Source organism: Periplaneta americana, chromosome 16 (genome assembly GCF_040183065.1).
Source record: "Periplaneta americana isolate PAMFEO1 chromosome 16, P.americana_PAMFEO1_priV1, whole genome shotgun sequence".
In the NCBI taxonomy this organism is placed as follows: Eukaryota; Metazoa; Arthropoda; class Insecta; order Blattodea; family Blattidae; genus Periplaneta; species Periplaneta americana.
In genome coordinates this window covers 4,651,831-4,676,654 of record NC_091132.1, presented here as the reverse complement: position 1 = coordinate 4,676,654, position 24,824 = coordinate 4,651,831, and the positions used below count along the sequence as shown (strand labels likewise).

General features: G+C 36.0%; 1 protein-coding gene across 2 annotated transcripts in view; it reads left to right on the top strand.

The window, feature by feature from the left end:
• The first annotated feature begins 683 nt into the window (after window positions 1-683).
• Window positions 684-24,824, top strand: part of LOC138691017 (uncharacterized) — a 42,026-nt gene continuing 17,885 nt past the window's right edge. Inside the window, exons 1-2 of one of the 2 annotated variants that reach the window (XM_069812662.1) lie at window positions 684-872; window positions 20,894-20,956. In XM_069812662.1, coding sequence (XP_069668763.1) covers window positions 778-872; window positions 20,894-20,956 — 158 coding nt within the window. In that variant the 5' untranslated portion in view covers window positions 684-777. Of the gene's footprint in view, window positions 873-13,118; window positions 13,346-20,893; window positions 20,957-24,824 lie in introns of those variants that run through there. The other variant, XM_069812663.1, reaches the window with a different exon arrangement.

Genomic DNA, 24,824 nt, shown 5'->3' with positions numbered 1-24,824 from the left:
GTAATAATGACATAAGCATTTTTATTATACGAAATTAACAATTTGTTAAAATTTGGATGGCTGTGAAAAATTACGTTTCAAATATTTTGTAAGGATATTCATGAATTTAATATTAATAAATATACCGTAGCATAATAATGATAATGTAATAATGACGTAAGCATTTTTATTATACGAAATTAACAATTCGTTAAAATTTGGATGGCTGTGAAAAATGACGTTTCAAAGATTGTATAAGGATATAATATTAATAAATATACCGTAGCATAATAATGGTAATGTAATAATGACATAAGCATTTTTATTATACGAAATTAAACAGAAGTTACAATTTGTTAACATTTGGATGGCTGTGAAAAATTACGTTTCAAAGATTTTATAAGGATATATTAATAAATATACCATAGCATAATAATAATAATAATAATAATAATAATAATAATAATAATAATACCGATACTTGAAATTTAAAGTACCATAATGTAAATTGTAAATAATTTTCCCCTTGACAAAAACCTGCGTACGCTACTGACAGTTTGTATGAGCGTCGGATAGAAGTGCCTGTAGCATCCGTAGCATCAGGTATACCTCGATTATCAATATGAGCAACATTTTGAGTTGAGACGTTGGCAGAGAGTTCAACCTTTAATGGTGTCTCGGGGGTTCCCCTTGCTTTCAAGCTGCAGCTGCGTAGTAACAAGGTGACAGTGTGAAGTTACATTGCTGTGATTGCTGCAGAGACAACGAAAGTAGCGAGGCGTGGTTAGTTGGTGAGGGATGCTAAAATCAGACACTTCGCTTTTTAACGTAGAAGATTGGGATGCCTGTGACGTCCCCACACTATTTATAAATGAAGACTGCATATTCTGTTCGTAAGTTGACATTTATTTCGGTGTAGGTACCGACCTTGAACACACTTTTACACTATCCATTGCCGTTATTAGTGTTACGGTACGAAAATAAAGTGTTGTGGATCTAGGATGTTTGTCATTCGTCGTCATGATCATTAAAAAAAAAGTAAATATCGCAGCTCCCTAAATACCACCTTAGAATCATGGCTGATAATTGGGCGTAACCAGGACTTCTATGTCTAGACTGTAGTCTGTAGGTCTACGTATTTTCAGAGTGAAGCTCGACAAGGTTTTTTCTTTTTCTAGTATTTACAATGTTACAATATACGAGTATTATGAACTGTAATAAATATAATAATAATAATAATAATAATAATAATAATAATAATAATAATAATAATAATAATAATAGTAATAATATCTTATGTTGTAAGAATCTGATAATTAAAATTCAATGCATTTGGAACTCGAAAACAATCATACGTTTAATTATTATAAGTTAAAATGGTAGTAGGGCAATTTCTAACGTGAAATATAACTTCCATTATTGATGCAAGATTATTTCTAAATAGATACTAAAACTCGAAAACAGTATAGATAGCTTAAACCCAGGACCTTAAGTCCAATTATGTTCTAGACTGGATCTAAGCCCTCATCACATATACAGGGTGATTCATGAGGAGTTACCGACACTACGAAGCTTATTTCTGAAGACATTCTGAGCAAAAACTGCCATACAATTATGTGTCCTATTCTCAATATTTTCATAGTTACAGTAATTTGAAATTGAAAAAAAAAAAAAAACATTTTTTTTTTAGGGTAGAAGAATGTTGCAAATAGAGAATGAACTATTTATAAATATACTTTCTATAATTGGCTAGTATTCTGAAGCTAAAAATATGTTCTTAATTCCTTAGTTGCTTTGTATAGTTTTTTTAACTAAAAATTAGGGCCTACATTATTCTAACACGCTTATCACAACAATTGTTACAGCTCACATGACTTCTAGCAACTTGATTCTTTACAGTTCAATTGTGCAGCCTAATATACAGTCTACTCTTAAGGCCCATTCACAATAAAAATTAAACATAACCGTAACATAAACACAGAAGTTTGCGCCCAGGCTACCAAATGGGATCATTCACAATGATTCACATAAGCATTGACATAAACATTATCGTAAGATGTTAACATGAAAGTTTGCAAACTCCAAACTTTCATGCTTATGCTTACGTGATTTGCAAACAGAACACAATCGTGGAGCGCTGAAGTATACGACAGAATATGAGGAAATGGCGTCGTTGTTATGTTTCCATGGTTACCAAGTATGTTTGCTGTTATGTTTATGTCCCCATCGTGAATGATGGTATGACTTCTTGATTTTACTGTAACGTTAAGTTAACGCTTACGTTATGTTTAATTTCCATTGTGAATGAGCCTTTAAAGAGTGTACAAGAATGACGTAATTTATAATTATAACATTTGTTGTGGTAAATGCGTAAGGTAGCCTAAATGTAATTTTGTAATTAAAAATTGAAAAAGAAAATTCTGTACGAAGAAACTTTGGAATTAACAACACACTTTTAGCTATATAGCCAATTTAAAGAAAATATACTTCTGAATAGTTCATTCTCTAATTGTAATATTATTTTACCCTTTAAAAAAATTAACTACTTCAAATTAGTGTAACTCTGAAAATATTGAGAATACAACCCATGTGTCTTCGGGGATATGCTCCGTAAGTGATGGTAACTCCGCGTGAATCACCCTGTATATCAGATTGGCCGTTTCCATGTTATGAAATGGCAACATAAAAAAATGAGAACAACCACTAAAGCTTCTACCGCCGAAAAGGAATTTTTGGTAACGACTGCTAGATGGAAGTGCAGTTGCTCCATTCAACTCCATAAGGGTTATAAGTGATTTCTTTTGCAGTCGCTAGATGGCAGTATAATGAAATTGATAGAAGTGGTTGTCTTGAAAGTCCATTACACTGACCATAGACTATAATTATGTGATCAGGGATCTAAGGAGATTATAGACTATTTGAAGGGTACACGGGAATAACGATCAAGGTATATTTTAGAAAGTTTCGAGAAAAACGAATTTTAAAGTTTAAGCACTTAATACTTTGTTATGTGTGTATTTAATAGAAATTGACGTAGTGGAATGTCAAGAACGATGATTTCTTATCACTAGCTAGACCACATGATAGTACTTCCTTTCCACTATAAGATAGCATTATTAACTCAATTTCGATTTTTTATGGACCTTGATCGTTTTTCCCGTGTACCCTTCATTTGTCATTTTATGGGTGAAATATAACAATGGTGGTGGTGATGGTGGTGGTGGTGGTGGTGGTGGTGGTAGTAGCAGTAGTAGTAGTAGTAGTAGTAGTAAGTAGTTTGGAATGAAATAGAATTTCGGGAGGAGGGCCTATGACCCAGCACTGCGATCTTTCAAGATCTATTACACTAACCCTCAAGCTATACACATTCCCAAACCCACACCGGCTGACTACACTAAGGTTCGCTGCGTACCCAGGTTTCGAGCAGGCAACTCCCCCTCGTTCCTAGGCCAGCCCCCTACGTGCGTCGCCCATTCGGGGAATGCTATGGAATTATGGTGGAATGGAGAAATGTTGACGGAATGATGATGGGGAAACGGAAGAACGCCGAGAAAAACCCCAACTGCGATTTTGTCCGCCAAAAATGTCACTATGGATTATTCAATGAAAAATCGTAGATCTGTCCACTGAGCCACCGCAGGGACAGGGAAGTAGTTTATATTGTGCATACTTTTTAACTACTAATTCTTTTACTGGTCTGAACTGTTATCTACTGTAATAGGTAGACCTTTAGCAGTAGCGCGTAGGCCTACTGTGTATATCCCTTTGCATACTTTGGCGTGTCTAGGCGCGCAACGAGAAGTGAATACGTCGAACGGGAATGAATATTCATTCATTTAACCCAAAGTTCCGGGGTCAGAACATAGGATACCCCCTAGCTGAGGTTTCAATACTTACAAGGAATTTAGTTACTCTTATTTGCCGACAGGGGCAGAGGGACAAGTGGTAAGCTTATCGTCTCAAACGCCAACTAGTATACAAATAAGATATTACTAGGACGCGAGAGAGAGGAAATTTAGTCCCGAGGTTCTAATTTAGACTTGGAGGTCTTTAACGTTCCTGAAAATTCCGAGACACGGCCTAAAGACACTGCCGCAGGACTTGAGCTCCGGATTTTTGCGTCCTGAAAAGGATATCGACCCCACCCGGATTTGAACCCGCAACCCATGGGTCTAGAGGAGAGCGCTTTACTCCTAGACCACTGGGGCCGACAGTCACTTTTGTAACTTTGATGCGTCAGTGTGAGATGATATTTTTATGAGATATGACCGAAATTTCTCTATGGATTAGCCTACCTAACATTCGCTTCACAGTTTGGGAAAATCTCGGGAAAAATGCAAGAGAGATTCGAACTCATGTCCAAGACAGTCTGAGATCAGGCAACAGCTTCTTACCCCTGAACTACGAGAATAGTGATGACGATGAATGGAACAATATTAATCAAATTCAGACACGGAAAATGGTAATACTTCGCAAAAACCTGCAGCCTACCATACCAAACGCTATCATTGACCAGCGTAAATCATATTTTGGTTCACCGGGATATCAACCCGGTTGTGTAAATATATTTAAAAGAAATCGTGATTTTCTCAGCAATAGATAACACAGCTGTTCGAAAGTGGTCACCAATAATTTATTCATACACTTTAATTATTAATATGCGTATAAACGACGGCCTTAATATAAAATGTTGTCATCAGTGATTCTCGATTATAGGCCTACCAACATAAATTCCAATAATTTTTCGAATCGAGACATGTTTGACTTAAGATACAATTTTTTGTCCCGGACAGCTGTGCTTAGGTGCAAGAATTCATTCATGGCTTCATTTGAATATAAACGATTTGCTTTACGAATATAGGCTACTAATTGATTGAAAAGGTATTTTGTAAAATGCTCGGTAATGAAGGATAACATTATTATAATAAAGAATTATTTGTATGAATGTGAGTGTGATTGTGGATGTGCCGTGTTAATATTAATTAACCAATCATCAAAAATATAAAATACAATATATCAGGACTGTCGCTGGTCAGTAACCAGAACACAAGTTTCAGCGTCACATTGTTGACAAGTAACTCCACCTGTTAGCACAACCATAAAGCACTAATAGATGCTATAGAGTTAACAACGAAAAAAAAATGTAAATAAACAAATCCATATATTGGCGCTGTTATGTGTTGCATTTTAATGTCTATGTATAAACTGTAACACTACTATAATTGATTTGGAATGTAAATATTAAAAAAGAAAGAAATAGTTTTGGCTTAAATCGACAGATCTAGACGAGGTCTTTCGTTTGGCACCAAAATCAGCGCGCTAGCACATCAGAATCTCGAGATATATTGCCCGGAAATTTTCATCCACGCTCAAAATGGCTGCCAGTCGCCACGAGCTTAACGTCAACTCAAGGTCATGCTCGCATCATAGTCGTATACCCGATCGAACGAACATTTACTTCAATCGTGTTATTACTTACGAAGTTATATTGTCGGAATGGATTTCCCTGCAAACGTTTCCGTTCTTGTATCCCTTGTGTCAGTCTGACTTTAAGAGGACACTGAATTGCCTGTCTTGGCAATGTTAAAATCATGTCTTACATAAGGAACTTTTTCTCGAAAATTGTTGAAGCTAGACAGCTGATATTTTTACATCTCATGTATACTACATGACTTCACGCTGAAATTTTTTTTGTTTCCTTACTGAGAAATAATTTTCCCCTTCCGTAAGTTATATTTTTTCAACGACGTTCAATACATTACCTCCTGTAACATCTCCGATTCACGGTGCGGCATGCTGTTCTTGTACAAGAGCGCGGCCCTTCGGCTATCATTCACAGAACAGGAGTGTAGGCACAATAAGCTTCAGGCTGCAGTGCAAGCCTTCGGGTCCCTCCTGCTTAAAGAGTGAGAGAGATAAAAATCTCCAACATTTAAACAAATTTCAAAAGCATTGTTTCAGTACCTACATGTAAAACATTCAAAGAAACAGGTCCACACCTGTGGAGTAACGGTCAGCGCGTCTGGCAGCGAAACCAGGTGGCCCGGGTTCGAATCCCGGTCGGGGCAAGTTACCTGGTTGAGGTTTTTTCCGGGGTTTTCCCTCAACCCAATACGAGCAAATGCTGGGTAACTTTCGGTGCTGGACCCCGGACTCATTTCACCGTCATTATCACCTTCATTTCATTCAGACGCTAAATAACCTAGATGTTGATACAGCGTCGTAAAATAACCCAATAAAAAATTCAAAGAAACAATTCCTGAAAATTTCGACTTTCTAGATTAGGTCCCTTTTGTGTGAAAAAGCTAAACTTACGGATCAATAAGAAAAATACATAATATATAATACATAATATATATACATAATATATAATACATATATTATATTACGGCCCTGCAGAGAAAAGGAAGCTTAACATGAATAGGATAATTGTAGTATGATCATATATTACAATATTTTAAACACGAAAAATTAAACAATAAATTGGAAAAATAAGATACACATATGAAAAAGTGGATTCCAAAATGTCCTAAGACTTTTTTTTAATCACGTTTTAATTTATCCTTTTCAAGCCAATATATAACTGTACGTTATAAGTTTATTTAACAGACTCTCCTAAGTTTTGACTTAGATCCGTTTGAAAAAAAAATATGCAAACACTAGAAGCGTCAAATTTATTTTATCAATTTTTGTAACTTTTCTCATAACTTGTCATTTTGACTTAGGCCAGTTTTTAGTTCACCTTTTCAATTTTATAACCCAAAATCGGTAATTATTTTAAAATTAGGTTTAAATTAAAACGTTTACATCCTTCCTCAGAAAATCGAAAAATTAAAATAGACATAATATTAGTTTAGTCATAATATTATGTCATATACAATTTTAAAGAGGGATAACCAAACAAATTTTGAAAAAAAAAAAAAAAAAAAAAAAACAATTACCCAAAATCCAAAAATCTATTCCCCTCAAAGACGTATTAACGTAAAAAAAATGAAACAAAAACAATCGCTCTCTCATAGTTTTGGAAATCTGTGGGACCATTAGTTGTGTTGTATCTCTGCCTTATTTCTTCTTAACGGCTGTTGATTGTGCGGTATCAGCGTCAACAATGTAGCATCAAAATAACTACAGTATAAATATTGACGTGATATTCGGGACCAGACCAAATGATCCACTGGTCTTATCACACGCGACCTCTGTTTCACATGATAAACTTAAGCCTGTGTATAGCTGTCAGTATACATAGATCACAATATTCTGTGTGCCAGAAATACAGATCCCTCGCCGTCTAGTTTTATTACAGTGGCGTAGCATGAAATTTTGAGTAGGGGAAGCTAACTCAAGTTGTCTTTCATGCAATATGAGAAAACGTATTACAAAAATACAGTCTTAAAATAAATAGTAGTCAATTTCAAGTCAGCAGTCGAAGATTGGTTGGAACATCGTAAGTAACACCAATAAGGCATGACCTCAAATGATACGTAATAAAATATGATTTCACGGTTTACACATATCTCTAACAAATAGACACGTATACGTATAACATTAGCTCACTCCCTGTCATACTTAGAGAAATCACAATATTAGTATCATTACGTAAGTATGCGTCTGTCTTTTGGTTGTGTCCTTCATTGACAGCAAGGGAGTCGGTCATTTGGTTTTTAAATCACACTTTTGTTCGTAAGTCAGTTTTGATAATACAATTGTCCTAAAAAAATTCAAGTATAAATTAGTGTCAGGAACTTATTTCGCTCATTATTTATTATATCAGCCACAATGCACACTAACACTTCAACTGAACACAACTAGACGAAAAGGGATAACGCGGAAACTACTTATTTTAAATGTTAAAGCTAGCTTCTTTGCGAGCCTTGCGACTAGGGTAGCTTAGGAAGGGATGGAAAATCTGCGGGGTGGATTACACAGAAGAAACCGGTCTGCTTGGAAGCTGGTGAGTGCAGGCTTCTTGTTTACTGCTGCATCACAAATCATCCTGAGCTGCCGCATCACAATATTTAATGCGTAAATATAAATTCTATTAAAACTAATAAATAATTTTCTTCATAAACTGCAGGTTTATTATGAAATTATTATTAACTGGGGAAGCTAAGCTTTTTAGCTTACATTGACGCTACGCCACTGTTTTATTATAAGAAGATAGGTCGGTGTTCAGTCAGTCTATTGAAGCACGCACTTACATTTGTGTTGCCATTCTTCTCTATGTGGCGAATTTGTGATTTGCAGAAAATAAGGAATAGGCTACATATAAAAATAACGCAATAGTAGAAGCGGCAACATTTATTTTTAAAAGACATCAGTTATGCATTTCTTGCAGTCTTGCCGTTATTAAAAGATACCGATTGTTATTGTAGGGGAGCGTTCTTTAATCCTTTCATAGAGAATGAAATTTAAGGACATGAAAAACAAAATGTCCGCGTTGTGTTTTAATTATTGATTGTTTTCTTGAAGGAGGTCACGGTGAGCTACTTCCCACCAATCTGCCCCCTCTGACTTGACTTAGATATCTGAAATGCAACTAGAACATTCCAACACAATTTACACATTCATTAACTTAATTAGAATGCTTAGTCTAACTTGTTAGCTACCCTACTATTTCACAACTTCTCTAGAGATGTGCACTATCGACAATGTTTATGTTTTACCATACATTTTAAGGCAAGAGAATGGTTAAATATGGTGAGAAAACCAGTAAATAATCAAACACTTTTTCCTTTAAAATTACCTCCAATATACTGAAAATACATTACACAAAATTTAACGCGCATTTGTGGCCTTTTAGGTTGCGTGACACCATTTTTAAAACCCTCGTGCATAGGATTATAAAATTACACTAAACTTACATGTAGATTTCAGTTTCTGTAACTGTAGTATCCCCCTCCCCCAATCTTTTTTCCTTTAGAATACTCTTTGATATGTGAAAAGTACATTACATAAAATTCAATGTGTACTTATGGCCGTGTGAACTGTTGTGACGCCATCTTTAAAGCTTTGGTGCACTAAGTTTTTAAATGACACCTAACTTTTTTATTTTATTTTTTTCAAAAGTTGTTCCTTTAAAATACCCACTTTGTTATGTGAAAAATACATCACATAAAATTCAATGTGTATTTATGGCCATGTGAGCTGTTGTGACGCCATTTTTAAAGCTCTGGTGCACTAGGTTTTTAAATGACGCCAAACTTTGACTATAATTTCCCTAACTATTTTTTTAATTGTTCCTTTAAAATACACTTTGTTATGTGAAAAATACATCACATAAAATTCAATGTGTATTTATGGCCATGTGAGCTGTTGTGACGCCATTTTTAAAGCTCTGGTGCACTAGGTTTTTAAATGACGCCAAACTTTGACTATAATTTCCCTAACTATTTTTTTAATTGTTCCTTTAAAATACACTTTGTTATGTGAAAAATACATCACATAAAATTCAATGTGTATTTATGGCCATGTGAGCTGTTGTGACGCCATTTTTAAAGCTCTGATGCACTAGGTTTTTAAATGACGCCAAACTTTGACTATAATTTCCCTAACTATTTTTTTAATTGTTCCTTTAAAATACACTTTGTTATGTGAAAAATACATCACATAAAATTCAATGTGTATTTATGGCCATGTGAACTGTTGTGACGCCATTTTTAAAGCTCTGATGCACTAGGTTTTTAAATGACGCCAAACTTTGACTATAATTTCCCTAACTATTTTTTTTAATTGTTCCTTTAAAATACACTTTGTTATGTGAAAAATACATCACATAAAATTCAATGTGTATTTATGGCCATGTGAACTGTTGTGACGCCATTTTTAAAGCTCTGATGCACTAGGTTTTTAAATGACGCCAAACTTTGACTATAATTTCCCTAACTATTTTTTTAATTGTTCCTTTAAAATACACTTTGTTATGTGAAAAATACATCACATAAAATTCAATGTGTATTTATGGCCATGTGAACTGTTGTGACGCCATTTTTAAAGCTCTGATGCACTAGGTTTTTAAATGACGCCAAACTTTGACTATAATTTCCCTAACTATTTTTTTAATTGTTCCTTTAAAATACACTTTGTTATGTGAAAAATACATTACATAAAATTCAATGTGTATTTATGGCCATGTGAACTGTTGTGACGCCATTTTTAAAGCTCTGATGCACTAGGTTTTTAAATGACGCCAAACTTTGACTATAATTTCCCTAACTATTTTTTTAATTGTTCCTTTAAAATACACTTTGTTATGTGAAAAATACATTACATAAAATTCAATGTGTATTTATGGCCATGTGAGCTGTTGTGACGTCATTTTTAAAGCTCTGATGCACTAGGTTTTTAAATGACACCAAACTTTGATTATAATTTTCCGTAACTTTATTTTTTTTATTATTCCTTTAAAATACCCACTTTGTTATGTGAAAAATAAATTACATAAAATTCAATGTGTATTTATGGCCATGTGAACTGTTGTGACGTCATTTTTAAAGCTCTGATGCACTAGGTTTTTAAATGACACCAAACTTTGATTATAATTTTCCGTAACTTTATTTTTTTTATTATTCCTTTAAAATACCCACTTTGTTATGTGAAAAATAAATTACATAAAATTCAATGTGTATTTATGGCCATGTGAACTGTTGTGACGTCATTTTTAAAGCTCTGATGCACTAGGTTTTTAAATGACACCAAACTTTGACTATAATTTCCCTAACTTTAATATTTTTTAATTGTTCCTTTAAAATACGCTTTGTTATGTGAAAAATACATCACATAAAATTCAATGTGTATTTATGGCCATGTGAGCTGTTGTGACGCCATTTTTAAAGCTCTGGTGCACTAGGTTTTTAAATGACGCCAAACTTTGACTATAATTTCCCTAACTAATTTTTTTAATTGTTCCTTTAAAATACACTTTGTTATGTGAAAAATAAATTACATAAAATTCAATGTGTATTTATGGCCATGTGAGCTGTTGTGACGCCATTTTTAAAGCTCTGGTGCACTAGGTTTTTAAATGACGCCAAACTTTGACTATAATTTCCCTAACTAATTTTTTTAATTGTTCCTTTAAAATACACTTTGTTATGTGAAAAATAAATTACATAAAATTCAATGTGTATTTATGGCCATGTGAACTGTTGTGACGCCATTTTTAAAGCTCTGATGCACTAGGTTTTTAAATGACACCAAACTTTGACTATAATTTCCCTAACTAATTTGTTTAATTGTTCCTTTAAAATACACTTTGTTATGTGAAAAATACATTACATAAAATTCGATGTGTATTTATGGCCATGTGAACTGTTGTGACGTCATTTTTAAAGCTCTGATGCACTAGGTTTTTAAATGACACCAAACTTTGATTATAATTTTCCGTAACTTTATTTTTTTTATTATTCCTTTAAAATACCCACTTTGTTATGTGAAAAATAAATTACATAACATTCAATGTGTATTTATGGCCATGTGAACTGTTGTGACGTCATTTTTAAAGCTCTGATGCACTAGGTTTTTAAATGACACCAAACTTTGACTATAATTTCCCTAACTTTAATATTTTTTAATTGTTCCTTTAAAATACGCTTTGTTATGTGAAAAATACATCACATAAAATTCAATGTGTATTTATGGTCGAAGAGAATGATGCGTCGTAAGCATTAGATACCCATGTTTTCACGTAGAACTATATCCTTTCTCGGATGTGGACGAGGAGGAACTACGTATAAGAGCTACGTTAATGATTTATTTACATTTGATAGAGGACACATGTCGTGTCGCTTCCTAACAATATGTAAACAAGTTGGACCAGATGCTTGAGGGATGAGGGGGTGCGATGAAAATGGCCGTCTTTAGCGACCTCGGCGCTGCGCTGCTGTATGATTTAGAGTTGATTGCGTCTTGAAATACGGAAGCGAGCAGTACCTCGTTCTGTAGCTTAAAGACAACACTATCAGTGGATAAAAGTACCATTTATATGTGAGTTAAAGTTTATTACTAGAGTTGCGAGACCCAATTTGTGAGAGTAGTAGTGATAATTACAAACATGTCCAAGAAATTCAGAGTAAAATATTATCTCGAACGGTGAAATGCATTAGAGGCGTAGCCAACGTTACAAGGATTGAGAAGAGATCATAGGCTGTATATCGAATGTCGTAGAAAAAACGAGAATACAGGACCCGGTTGAAGGTTGCGCGCGAGAGTGGAAATTCACGTTAAGGCTGGTTCACCAGTAAACCGGGAACGGAAACGACAACGAGAACAAGAATGGAAATAATGTTAAAATAATATATTAAAATAATAATAATAATAATAATAATAATAATAATAATAAATAACATCCGTCGATGCAAGGAGTGCAACAAAATATACTTCGATGCGTCGTGCAGAAGGTAATTATTATTATTATTATTATTATTATTATTATTATTATTATTATTATTATTATTATTATAGCAGTAGTCGTCAGCATTCGCTGAAATGGGTAGAATACAAGGAGTGCAACAAAATATGCTCCCATGCGTCGTGCAGAAGGGAGACAGTAGGCTATACCCGCCAGGAGCCACGGGTACACGCTGGTGCTGTAAGAGACCTGCCGGTAAGAGACGATAGCCCGAGAGTGCAATATGCTGATGACCGCTGTAATTAGAGTGTAGAGTTTGAGGCCCCTGACCTGGGACACCATTCGGCGGGAGCACAATGCAATATTGTCAAGGAGGAACATGATCATTGTTTTCACTTGGTATGTCATGACAGATGTCCTTGTTCATAGTGTAAATACTGTTTCATGCAGACAAAGGTAACATAGATATTTTTCGACTCTGCAAAATAAATTTTAAGAATATTTTTTATACACTTTCACTTAACATTAATCTAAATTCACGTTGGCTAAAATGGTTGACAGATTGAAAGGTAGCAGTGTAGCCAACTCAACGATTTTTCGCTAGATCTGATATATTTCTAAATTAGCTTAGAGAGTAAAATTGATAAAATTTGTGTTGTTGATATAGATATTTGGCAGTTTTCTTAACACACATAGTGGTAAAATAATATCTTTTTACGTTTATGATATATAAATTTAGCGATTTTTCCACTATTTTATAGTGATATTTCAAGATTCAAATTGGCGACATTGGAAGGTAGGTGTGGTGGTGCACATGGTTTTTGTGTTGGTTTTGAAGACGGAACACGGATACGGTAGATCTGATCGGAAGTTAATAAACAGTCTAAAGTAGAAGATTGGTGTTGTACAAGAAGTGTAATATTGAATGTAGAATGTTTATGTAATTTACTTAATATACTGACACAGGAACGTCCAATATTTAAGTCACCGTCGTCAAGAGTCAATAGCAGTGATGCAGAGGTATATAATATGTTGGTTTATTATGAATTCTTTACTCGGAAGATTTAATTAACATCATGTTAGTCTTACATTTTACTTCCATGTGTGTTTCGTTTGAGAAAGAATACGGAAAACTGTATGGTAAAAATCACGTGAGGCCGAGGAATATGGAGATATCCTCTCAACTAACCTACTAACTTGTCACATACCTTGTAAAAGACCTGCTGTCCGTTGCTAATTACCTGGAAAACTTTATATATTTTATATAGTATGTTGATTTTATTTTAGGGCTGTGAGTTGTATAGGCCTTATCTTTCACTAGGAATTTCGTAGAATTCTTGGTTATGTTTGGCCTTCCTAATAATTGTACAAGATAGATGGTTTTAGGCCTGCATAACATATCCTACACATTTCAGTTTAACAACTGAATCACTCGTGTGTTATATACCATTATGACGAAAAAAGTTTCTGATTTTATTTCCAAATGGCTCCTGACAACTTGCTGTTTCGAAGAATAATTGTGGTAACGGTAATCTAGTTTTCATAACTTTTTTTTTCCTGTTACAGTAGGTATCGTATATCTATAAAAATGTAGACATAATTATTAGTGGTCTGTAAACCCCTCTAAACTTTGGTGACATGTGCATATATGAAACATTGGCAGTTCTCTAGAAGAACTATCCCCTCTACTGATTACCAACATAACATGCGAGAGGTCCAGGATGAAATGGTGCGTTTCCCTAGTATAATTGAATCTCACTTTTTAGAAAGGAACTAAGTCAAAATTTGCGATTTTTATTTTAACTGATGAAATGATTAATACTTTCAATGTGCACTAATTGACGGATGAAAACACTTAGTCAAACCTCTCCTTGTATCTTTAACATCAAGTTGATATTTATATACGGCGCTGGTAAACTGGTATTTATTCATAAAATAAGTTTCTTTTGCTCTCCAGGAAAGTAGCACATTTTGACTTAGTTCCTTTCTAAAAAGTGCGATTCAATTGCGTCGTGGAGCAGGATATAAAGAACATTTTGAGATAGGGAACTTGAGATCTGTGAAGTCAGATTAAAGAGATGTGAGCTTAAACGCTTACCGGTACTGTTTCCGTATTATCTGCATTTATTACTTAATTTATTTACACTTAAAAATTATTTCCATATTATTTACAAATCTGAGTTAAAAATAGGCCTATACTGTAAGTAAGTTACTATGAATAACTTCTCGAATGGTATGAAAGGGTCTGAAATCGACTCATATCATGTTTTGTAATATTTATCTTTATTTATTTTATTTATTTATTTGGTGGTGTCAATAAAGACACATGTCATCACAAGTTCCAGGTCACACGGACCCTTGCCTTAACCAGAATATTGCTTAGTATAACATGAGTACGTAAATGAAGTGTGACCATCTTCTCCATTGGAAACGGAGACTGGTAAGCTGGACATGTAGGTAAACTTTCAGAGTCAATGATTTTTGCAGAAAAGTTAACATTACTTGATTGTTCACTGAATGCTATGTGTAATTATGGTTTAATAAGTGGATTAGGATGTGTTTGTAGTTTCTGAATAATATAAGAATATTGTTGTTGTTGTTTTCTAATGCCAGGCGTTTGACAATAAAATCATTTGACCTCTTGCACGCCAATATTTTTCAAAGATATTATCATGACTAGCCACTGAAGCACAGATTTTGAGGTGTTCCGAATCCATTTCTTGGTTTGAGTTGCACAATGGGCAGTTAGGGGACTGATATATTCCAATTCTATGCAGGTGTTTGGCCAAACAATCATGGCCTGTTGCGAATCTAAATGCAGCTACAGACGATTTTCGTGGTAGATCGGGAATTAACTGTGGATTTTGATGCAGAGAGTTCCATTTTTTCCCTTGGGATTGAGTTATCAAATTTTGTTTGTTGAAGTCTAAGTATGTAGATTTAATAAATCTTTTCACAGAGTAATACATAGATTTAGTAACAGGTCTGTAAGTAGCAGTGCTGCCCTTCTTTGCTAAAGCATCCGCATTCTCGTTTCCCAGGATTCCACAATGGGATGGTATCCATTGGAATATAATTCTTTTATTGAGTGATAATAATTGAGAGAGCATTTTAGTTATTTCTGCTGTTTGAGATGAAGGTGTGTGTTTAGAGACTATTGATAGAATAGCTGCTTTGGAGTCTGACAATATAACTGCATTCTTAAATTTATTGATGTGGCATAGAAGATTCCTGAGACTTTCACTTATTGCAGTGATTTCTCCATCAAAACGAGTTGTTCCATATCCAAGAGATCTATAAAGTGAGAAGAGACAGCACGTAACACCTGCACCGGCACCTTGTTCTCTGGAGATCAAGGATCCGTCAGTGTATAAATGAAGCCAGTTTTGTGGAGGGTACCTAATATTAATTGTCTCTAAAGACAATTGTTTCAGTATTTCAGTGTTTACTTCTGATTACAGTATTTCTTCTGTTAAATTTAGATTATATTCTGTATTTAATAGAGTTAAAGGGTTTGGTTTAATTTGTAAGTTTTCTTTTAAATTCGGGATATTGATTTTCTGTTTTAATTCTTGAACAATGGATATAAGAATGTAAATACGGTAGACAGAACTATCTTGTGGACGATAGGTCAACAAACAAAACATGATGCATTATGTACATGCAGATAATAAATAATGCAAAATAAATTAAATGTGAACTTATACTAAATATTCGTGACAGTCATTTTGAAGTACAAATGGTATGTTGACTCAGATATGTAAATTAGCCTATATGAAAATAATTTTAAAATGTAGAAGAAAGAGATTTTCACGGAATATGTTCCAAGACAGCTCTTATTTTAACAAGTTTTTCTTCTGTAAGTGCATGATGTCTTCATTTTCTTTTCCGTTCAGTCACAGAACCTGTTTTATTAAACCTATCCACTGTCTTTAATATTGCTTTTTGTGTTGGAACTGGACTGCCAGGAAATTTAGGTCTAAATGTTTGTCTTGTTTTGCCACACAACTTTCTGCACAATTGATACATGTCTTGAAGATGAGTATGCTACAACTCAGTCAATATCTCACCATTGCATAAAACTACTGTACTCTCTAATGAAATTTCACTCACGGCTCCACAACACAACACCTACTCTGATGGAATCTCACTAACTACAATTAAATCTCACCATTGCACAACACAACTGTTATACTCTGATGAAATCTCACTCGCCATTGCACAACACAACTGTCTTGTACAATGCTAATATGTTTTCGCGGGATATCAGCCGAGTTAAAATTTTGGAATGTTCCAAGCTTTCAACTGCTATCTCTGCAGCCATCTTCAGGGAAGTTGTGTCTGGACAGAAAGTCGTGGGTTATATAGATGTTAGGCTGTCTCAGGTGATACGGGATTGGTTGGTGGATCGGCCAATCCGGGGCCGGGAATTATCATTCCTCGTAAGCTCCGCCCCTCCCGGGATTCTTGTGTGAAGTTTGGCGGGCGACGAGTCCTGTTCTGCCGGTTGGAATCGGTTGCTGTCCTCGGTCTGTGATCTTCGTGACCTTGATTGTAAGAGGGCCTAAGCTGGTCCAAGACTGGTGTCCATGCCTGACTGAGCTGTAGTCCACCGTCCCTGTTAAAGTTGTTTTCCTCCAGCTTAATCTCTATGGCCTCCTTGATTGTACGATCCCAGTAGTGGCTTGATTTGGTAATGACTTTGGTGTGGTCAAACAGTATTTTATGCTCCTTTTCTATGCTGTGTTGCGTCACTGCAGATTTTTCCGGGTAATAGAGCCTCAGGTTGCTCTTATGCTCTTTAATTCTGTCTTCTATTGTGCGGCCAGTTCCAAGCTTTCAACTGCTATCTCTGCAGCCATCTTCAGGGAAGTTATTGGAATGTTCTAAGCTGATATCCCGCGAAAACATATTAGCAAACCAACGCCGAGAAAGCCTCAAATCATAAATGTCCTATACAAATCTGGCTTTCAGGTATAGTTCCCTGTGAAGCAGACTTAAATAATTTCAAGGGAAAAATTGTTCCGGGGCTCGGTATCGTTCCTGGTCCTTTAGCTTAACACACCAAAACACTACCGACTGAGTTACTCAGGAACTACACCTTACACCATCTCAACTTTTCTCTTTATATTCACAACACTTCAAGTGGGCTCAAAGTTGGGTTTCTGGCGTCTTGTCAGCCGACTTGAGTTGTGTGGATATTTATTTTTTTATTTTATTGGGTTATTTTACGACACTGTATCAACATCTAGGTTATTTAGCATCTGAGTGATATGAAGGTGATAATGCCGGTGAAATGAGTCCGGGGTCCAGCACCGAAAGTTACCCAGCGTTTGGTCGTATTGGGTTGAGGGAAAACCCCTGAAAAAACCTCAACCAGGTAACTTGCCCCAACCGGGATTCGAACCCGGGCCACCTGGTTTCGCGGCCAGACGCGCTGACCTTTACTCCACAGGTGTGGACAGTTGTGTGGATATAAAGGGAAAACTTGACATGGTGTCAGGTGTAGTCCTGGGTAGCTCAGTCGGTACAGCATTGGTTCATTAAGCCAAAGGTCCCGGGATCTATACCTGGCCCCAGAACAATTTTTCCCTTGAAATTATTCACAACTGTCCTACTCTGATGAAATCTCTCTCACCATTGCACAACACAACTGTCCTACTCACGACTGACTGCAGGCGGGAAGAGCATCACTGTTTCATGGAGAGGAATTGCCAGTGATTGCATGAGGCTTGAGCTGTCGGCTGTCAGAGCTATGTTTCGGGACTTTTAAACTGCCAGCACTGTAGAAATACAAGGACTTGGAAAGTATTAGCCAAATGTGACTGGGGTAAAACAGATCTATCAGGAAGATACTTTATCACGAAATTAACAAACAGAAATTTCTAAATTAATTAAAAACTGGTAACAATGAAGTGTTTAAGAATTTCGGAATATGTATGATAAGAACCAGAGCTGCACGCATTGTATTCTTCACCTGACATAATTAGGAACATAAAATCCAGACGTTTGAGATGGGCAGGACATGTAGCACGTATGGGCGAATCCAGAAATGCATATAGAGTGTTAGTTGGGAGGCCAGAGGGAAAAAGACCTTTAGGGAGGCCGAGACGTAGGTGGGAAGATAATATTAAAATGGATTTGAGGGAGGTGGGATATGATGGTTGAGACTGGATTAATCTTGCTCAGCATAGGGACCTATGGGGGGCTTATGTGAGGGCGGCAATGAACCTCCGGGTTCCTTAAAAGCCAGTAAGTATGATAACTTTCTTGTGTTAAATTTTAACGTACCTTGTTAACATGTATTGACCTATTTTCGGTCATCTTCAGAGCTGGTCGTTGTTGGTCTTGGCGCCTCTTGTTTCCTGTGAGGGTGCGTTCATAGTGTACAGTCAAAGAGTGTGTGTGTTTTGAAATTGAGTTGTGTGTTGAGAATATCGTTGGGGTGTGTTTTCGTGTGTCTGTATATTTCATATCGTTCTAGTGTGTTGAGTTTCTGGCTTTTTGGTTGGATGTGCAGTATTTCCATGTCTGTGTTGATGTCTCTGTAGGTGTGGTTGGCGTTTGTGATGTGTTCTGCATATGTGGAGGTGTTTTGTAATTTTGTTATGGCTGTGATGTGTTCTTTGTAACGTGTTTGAAATATCTGCCTGTCTGTCCTATGTAGAAGTTGTTGCAGGTGTTACATTTGAGTTTGTATACGCCTGTGTGGTTGTAGTTGTTTGTTTGTGTTATATGTATGTTGAGATGTTTTTGTAGAGTGTTATTTGTTCTGTATGCGATGTTGTAGTTTAATTTCTTGAATGAGGTTGCAATTTTGTTTGTGTTTTTGTTTTCATATGTTAGTGTGATGTATTTTTTGTGTTCTTGTGTTTGTGTTGTATTCTTCTGTTTTTTGTGGTTTTGTTTTGTCTTACGTATTATGTTGTCTATTACGAGGCGCATCCAGAAAGTAAGTTTCCCTATTTAAAAAAAAAAGGAACACACACTTTCAGGAAAACATTTATTGGCAACAGGTACAGCAATGTTTCAGTTACGTTTCAACATAGCCACCATCAGAATTGAGACACTTGTCGTATCGTGGGATCAACTTTTGTATCCCTCTGTCGTAGAACTCTGCCGCCTGTGAATGGAACCAGCGTGTGACAGACGTCTTCAGCTCTTCGTCGTAGCCAAAACGCTCACCGGAGGACAGGAATTTCTTGAGGTGCAACAAAACGTGAAAATCGCTGGGAGCAAGATCAGGACTGTAGGGTGGGTGATCAAACAACTCCCAGCCAAATTCCGTCAAAGCAGCTGCTGTGTGCCGAGCCGTATGTGGACGAGCATTGTCATGGAGGAGCACAACACCTGCAGTAAGCATTCCACGCCTCTTGTTTTGAATGGCACATCGCAATTTTCGCAGTGTTTCACAGTAACGGTCAGCGTTCACTGTTTCACCTCTTGGAAGGAAGTCAATGAGCAGAATGCCCTTCCTCTCCCAGAACACCATGCACATCACTTTCCATACCGACAGCGTCTGTTTGAATTTCGTCGTGACCGGAGATCCACTATGCCGCCAATGCATTGACTGCTGCTTGGTTTCCGGGGTGAAGTGCGAAATCCAAGTCTCATCACCCGTGACGATCCTGTCGAGGAACTCGTCGCCGTCATCATGATACCGTTGCAAAAATGTCAGTGCTGCTCCTAAACGTTGCATTTTGTGTTCGGGTGTCAGGTTTTTCGGCACCCACCTGGCACACACTTTTTTGAACAGCAGGTGCTTAGTGACAATCTCATGCAACAAGGATCGCGATATCTGCGGAAAATGGCTGCTCAGCTCCGTAATCATGAAGCAACAGTTCTCCATGATGCACTGCCGCACCAGCTCAACACGATCATCATTGATGAGGGACAGTCGCCCACTGCGCTCTTCATCATGGACACTTTGACGACCTTCGGAAAACTGCCTACACCAGCGACACACCATCTGCTTACTCATGATGTTCGGCCCATAGACCTGACAGAGCTGCCGATGAATTTCAATTGGCGCAATGCTTTGTGCATTAAAGAACTTTATCACTGACCGAACCTCGCAGGCAGCGGAGAAGGAATAAGAGCTTCCATTTTGGACCACTGCTGCCACGCTACTGGCACCAGGCGGGACCTGTCCGGCTGGCATATGATTGATACGTCATAGATCTGTTACGCATGCGCAATTGACACGGCTAATTAGTTTACTTTCAAAGGGAAAAAATCGGGAAAGTTACTTTCTGGATGCGCCTCGTATGTTGGGGTTGTATCCGTTTTCTTGTGCTATGTTTAAGAATTGTATGAAGTGCGAAGCAGTGTCTGGAACTAAATTGTACAGAATTCTAATGAAATTCAAGAAGAGTAATACATACGTGGAACTGTTCTAGGGCCATTGAAATGAACATCAGCACATACATAGCAGTTGTTCATCTCTCCATATTTCCTGATCATTAAGCTTGTGGTGACACTTACTGTTGTTGTGAATCTGGTGTAACCGTAACTTAAAATAATGGCTATTGCTAAGGTGATTTATTAACAAAGTTTATTTCTTTACAGATCTGAAGAAACAGATTTCAAACAAATTTGGAAATCATTGTCTACTAATTCAACGATGGACAAGTAAGTTTTTTTTTTTTTTTTTTATCCAATGCCACCAGGTTGTCTTTTCGACATTTCTGGTCTTCTCTCCTGGCCGTGGCTTAGTTGTAACCCACTTCTGAGGTTGGGGCGCCTGGAAGGCGGAGTTACATTACCCCGATGATGTGATAGGATGATTATGATAATGTGGGGCCAGGAGAGGTCTTAAATCTAAACTTAACCTAAATTCCAGACCATGGACGAACACAGGAATAATCCCCTTTAAGGAAAAATTCCTGTGCTCTAACCGGGAATCGAACCCGGGACCTCATGAACTATAGCCAGAAGCTCTGACCACTAGACCATGAGGCTGGTCACACAAGTAAGTTTTAAGAGTGATTTATGATTGTCACGATAGTTCAATGCTAGAGTCTAAGGGTGCTATTCATAGACATTTCGCAGCACGAGCTACGAGTGTACTAAGCTAGCCCCGGCTATCTACTGGTTACTAGTACAGAATTCAAATCATATCCTATCGCTAACACTGGTTCATGAATACGAAAAACGCTGATCATCCACCGGAATCCCGCGCTAAAAATGTCTACGAATACGGCCCTGAGTTTGCACATTTAACCTTTATAACTAGGAGAAAAACATAGACTACACTAAAATTGGACAAATGGACGTTAAATTAATAAAAAAAAATGAAAATAAATACGATCAAACATTCATGTATAATGTTAAAATGCAATCTTCTAGTGGAAAATAAATAATGATTTTTTTTTATTAAAATCAAGATCAGTGATTTTTTTATTTTAAGCTCAAATCAGATTTTTTTATTTCAATAAACATTTTTTTCTTAAATACTTTTAATTGTAATAAAATTGTTTCTTGTTCAACGAAGTTCCTTTGCTTCATCTCGAAGTCTAGAGACTTGCAGACAAGACCAGAAATAAGGTTTCGAAGTGCAATTTGCCGGCGGACATGCTGGTTTCATTGACTTTCGCTCCTACTAGGCACTGTGTGTGTCAACACAGTTTATCTTGCAGAGAAGCCATCTTCCATTTACCTATTGTACCGTTTGCAGTAAATCAGACAATGGGAATTTATTATAAACAGATGAGTTTTCTTTTGCTTAACTTTAAATATATGCTGAGGGGTGGGAATCTTTAACTATTATGAAAATACAGTCGAAACTGATTATAACGACTCCAAAGGGACTGCCAGCTTCGTTTCTCATTCTGTCTGTTCACCTCACACACTCCATCCTTCTCCATATCCACATTTCAAATGCTTCTAGTCACTTCTCTTCACTTCGTCGTAATGTCCATGTTTCTGCACCATACAATGCTACACTCCACACAAAGCACTTCATTAGTTCTTTTTTTCAGAGGTCCGCAAAAGATGCTCCTTTTTCTATTAAAAGCTTTCTTTGCCATTGCTATCCTTTTGACTTCCTGGCAGCAGCTCATGTTACTGCTTATAGTACACCCCAAGTATCTGAAGCTGTCCACTTACTCCACTGCCTCATTTAGAATTCGCACGTTTACTTTCTTCACTTTTCTTCTTATGACCACGGTCTTAGTCTTGTTTGCATTTATCTTCATTCCATACTGCTCACAACTGTCATTTAGCTCCAGTAGCATATCCCTTAGTATCATCTCATTTAGCTCCAATATTAAATATACCTAGTCATTGTGGTATACCTGGAAACGAGAAAGTCGATAATATTGCAAAACAGGCAACATATTTGCAACCAAGACCTCTTCAAGTGATATCTCTATCCAGTGCTTTTGCTTCAGTAAAATCTCATTTTACAAACCTATGGATCAACAATTGGCTCTCTTTTGACAAAGGAAAAATTTTACAGTCTGTACAAAAGAAACCAAATGACCTGGAAATGTACAAAAACTTGCCCAGACATGTTCAAACATTTTTAGCAAGAGCCAGAACAGGTCACATTGTCACTCAACTGTACCTACACCGATTTCACATTTCTGATAATCCTACTTGTCTGTGGTGTAATAATCATGATGAAGATCTGGAACACATTCTTCTATACTGTCCATCCATACATAAACCACAAAAGAAGTAAATTAAAATCATCAGTACCAGTTGCAGAAGTCACAGCCCTGCAGTATATATTGACTACACCCCAACTCTGGTTACTAGCAACAGGCATCTATAATGAACACTGATCAAAATACCCCTCATTTCTCGTGAAAAACAACAACTGAATAGACTACAGTGGACTATAGTGGACTTTATGTTGTCAGCAAACAGCTGGATACATTAAGAAGATTGATTGATTTAGCTCCAGTAGCATATCCCTTAGTATAATTTCCTCTTCTGCTAACTTAGGATGGGATAAACTTATAACATACTGTATTTATATAATAGACTATGGAAAACAATTAACAAATTTGTAACCCTGCATTCATATATGCGTTCTATGTATGGTTTATTTAGCTTTGTTTCAATCTGTCATTTAGTACGGAATAATAGATTGGGGTGGAATTGCAGAGACTATCCTGACTACAGTAATGTTTATACATAAACATATCATCAAAATTGCTATGCATAAATCACTCAATTACCCGACAAAATTAATTGATTCCGAATTTGAGCTGCTAAAAATTGATGAAATATATAAGCAAATGTTACTAATACATTTTCACAAAGCTCGGAATGCAATTCATAACTGATACACATGAACATAACACTAGAAGAAATGTCTCAACTCTGTTAGCTGGAGCTAAAAGACACAGCAGGAATTATGGACCAAGATTATACAATTCAGTATTGAAAATTATTCAGAACTAAATAATCTATATATTCATAAGTTTAACTACTAAGATAGTAAATAATATGATTATATGAGTAGGTTTTAATTTCTTACACATTAATTGCTATTAACATTATAGGATCTGCTTGTTCACAACAAGACCTATATGAATATGTGTTAACTTTCTTTGCTTATCAGCTTTATACTTTTTTTATAAACTTTCTTCATCTTTCACTGTTGCTACCTCTCGTCACTGAAAAACTCTGCCGCCTGAAGTCAAGGGCTGCCGAACATTGAAATCTTTCAAATCCAAGTTAGAAAATTATCTTATGACGAGTTGCCAAACTAACTTACTATTATGACAAGTGTTGTATTGCATGTTTCCACGTATTCACATTTTTTTTATGTTCTAGTGATATTTAACTTATTTTATATTTTTGTTTTCATATTTTCCGATAATGGTATATCTATAATGTGATAACTTGAGCTATATATATAATTGAATCGTTCCATGCAGAAAGGGCTTCAGTCACCAATTTTGAAAAAACGAGATATCGATGGAAATCATATCTTTATGGATGGTTCCATCAGTCTGTGCAGAAAGGTATTCAGTCCAATGCTTGGAAAGACAGAAACTGAAGTGTCAGGCTCAGAGTTCTATGCAGAAAGGAATACAAAGTACACACTGTTTTCCTTAGTTTTCTCAAAACCAGGTCTAATGGACTGAAGCCCTTTCTGCATGGGGCGATTCAATTATAATTTTCCTTACTGTGTGTACTTAAAAATACTGTATTCATTGTATGCTTTGTACTGCACTATTTTATTACTACTATTAGTATTATTATTATTATTATTATTATTATTACTATTCTTATTTTTATCATTATTATTATTATTATTATTATTATTATTATTATTATTATTATTATTATCAAAAATTGACTTATTTTTTATACTTTGTATGTCTCATGTATTTTGACCTGCTGTTCACATTTTATTTTGCTTTCTCCTTTTTCTGTATGTTATATATTAGGTCTGATTTCTACTTACTTGTTATTTACATTTTATTACTTACTTACTTACAAATGGCTTTTAAGGAACCCGAAGGTTCATTGCCGCCCTCAC